The sequence below is a fragment of the Lagopus leucura genome, unplaced genomic scaffold (assembly GCF_019238085.1).
Source record: "Lagopus leucura isolate 7727_CA_CO unplaced genomic scaffold, USGS_WTPT01 39050-0_obj-0_obj, whole genome shotgun sequence".
Classification (NCBI taxonomy): Eukaryota; Metazoa; Chordata; class Aves; order Galliformes; family Phasianidae; genus Lagopus; species Lagopus leucura.
In genome coordinates this window covers 1-1,844 of record NW_024963895.1, presented here as the reverse complement: position 1 = coordinate 1,844, position 1,844 = coordinate 1, and the positions used below count along the sequence as shown (strand labels likewise).

General features: G+C 38.7%; 1 protein-coding gene across 1 annotated transcript; it reads right to left on the bottom strand.

Annotated features, from left to right (window-relative positions):
- Positions 1–115: 115 nt before the first annotated feature.
- Positions 116–1,589, bottom strand: LOC122191408 (myosin-1-like; the record flags this gene model as incomplete). Its single annotated transcript, XM_042891668.1, has 4 exons — positions 116–239; positions 551–668; positions 760–847; positions 1,519–1,589. Coding segments are annotated over 4 exons (401 nt in total), but the record flags the coding sequence as incomplete, so codon positions are not given.
- Positions 1,590–1,844: the final 255 nt, after the last annotated feature.

The window sequence follows — 1,844 nt, the reverse complement described above, 5'->3', positions numbered from 1 at the left end:
AGGAGTCCCAGCAGCCCAGCTTTGAAGAACACCTGGAGAAACAGAACATTGCAGTGCATCACTGTCAGGGAGAACAAAACACAGATACAGGGACTGAGTTGAGGAGAGTTGGTACCTTGGTGTGACCAAATTTGTACTGGGTGTGGTCCACATCAATAGATGAAAGGAGTTTCTCAGAAGCTTTCTTGCTATCAATGAACTGTCCCTCGGGGATGGCACTGGCATTAAGAACCTTGTATCTGCAGTCAAAAACAGATTAGGATGTATTCAACGAGCAAACACTGCTTGTACTGAATGCCTTGATGTTCTGCAGGAGAAATGATAGTTTTATAGGAACTGTTTTCATGCTAATGAAAGAGATGTGTGCAGAACCTCAGTACTACTGATACTTAAGCTGATATTTATGGAGACGAGTCCGTAGGATTAGCCTCTTTTTTGAAAAGAATAAAGAAATTCTGTGCAGTGCGTAGAGTAGGAAATAGAGTGGGTTTAATCAGTTGTACAGGGTGCTCAGCATAGCTAAAATCAGTAAGGAGAGAAAGCCTTTTACCTCTGTTTAAAGTCTGCATAGAGGACTCTGCTGGGGAATCCTTTCCTGCAAATCCTGATCCCCTCCAGTACGCCGTTGCAGCGCAGCTGGTGCAGCACCAGTTCATGCTCCATGGCACCTAACAATTCATTGCATAAATGAATACCAGTTTTCTACAAAGAGGGAATGGTTGTTAAAGAGGAAAATCTCTTTTTGCTTAAGCTTCTTACCAGGTGTTTTTGTTTCATTTGGGATGATGCAGCGGACAAAATGGGGGTGAGTGCTCCGCAGGTTGGTCATCAGCTTGTTTAAGTTCTCCTAGAGGGATCAGTAAGTAATGTCAGTTTTGTCTAGTGTCTGATACATCAAGCTTATGGGAATGACTGTTGCGACTTGTCAGAATTAGCTATGCTTCCAAACACTCCGGTAAAGCCACAAAGCCCAAACATTTATTCCATTTGTAGATAGTTAATGTCATTATTGAATTCTGAAATACTGCTATTGTGCTGTTAATCCAGTGGAAACTATTATACAGTTTCTCACTTCCACACAAAATAATGAAGTTTTTTGTGTTCTACCTACTAAAGTTAATCTGTTTGAGTAAAAATCAGTTTTATTCTGTTTTTAAATAAGTTAAATACCTTCTTGGAAAATGTTTCTAAGGAGACTCTGAATTCACCATAATACAAGCCTCATAGAAATGCAGGTATGCTAAAATTACAGCTGAAGTCTGACCCGAAGACTTAAAAAAATAGTACAATCTTCTCAAAACAAACAAACTAAAATAAGATTCTCTTTTCTTAATAACTGAAGCATAAACGCTTGATTTTGAGCAATACATATTAACAATATTAAAATTAATCTTGAAAATAACAGTAATGAGAATAATTTTATCAACTTCACAGTAATTCAAAAGTAGCACCTTAATATTTAATATTGCTTTTACCCTTTCTCCATGTTACAAAGAGATAAGGAATATATTACTGTACCCGGAAAAGAGCTGAAACAGTTTGGAAAGAAGAACCCTTCTTCTTGCCACCCTTTTTGCCTCCGCCAGCCTCTGCAAATGATAAAAATGAAGAGTACCAAATATGGATTCTGCATATTGGAGACATTAAACATTTAGTGTTCCCTGCTCCAATTAACTTTGAATGTTTATGAAAGGATAGAATTTACAGAACTGACCTGCATCTGCTCCACCGTAGGTGGCAAACAGTAAGGCCAGTGTCTTCACAGATGACTTCTGGTACAACCCAATGACAGTTTCATTCAGGGGGTCCTTGTTCTTCTCAAGCCAACCAGTGATGTTGTAGTC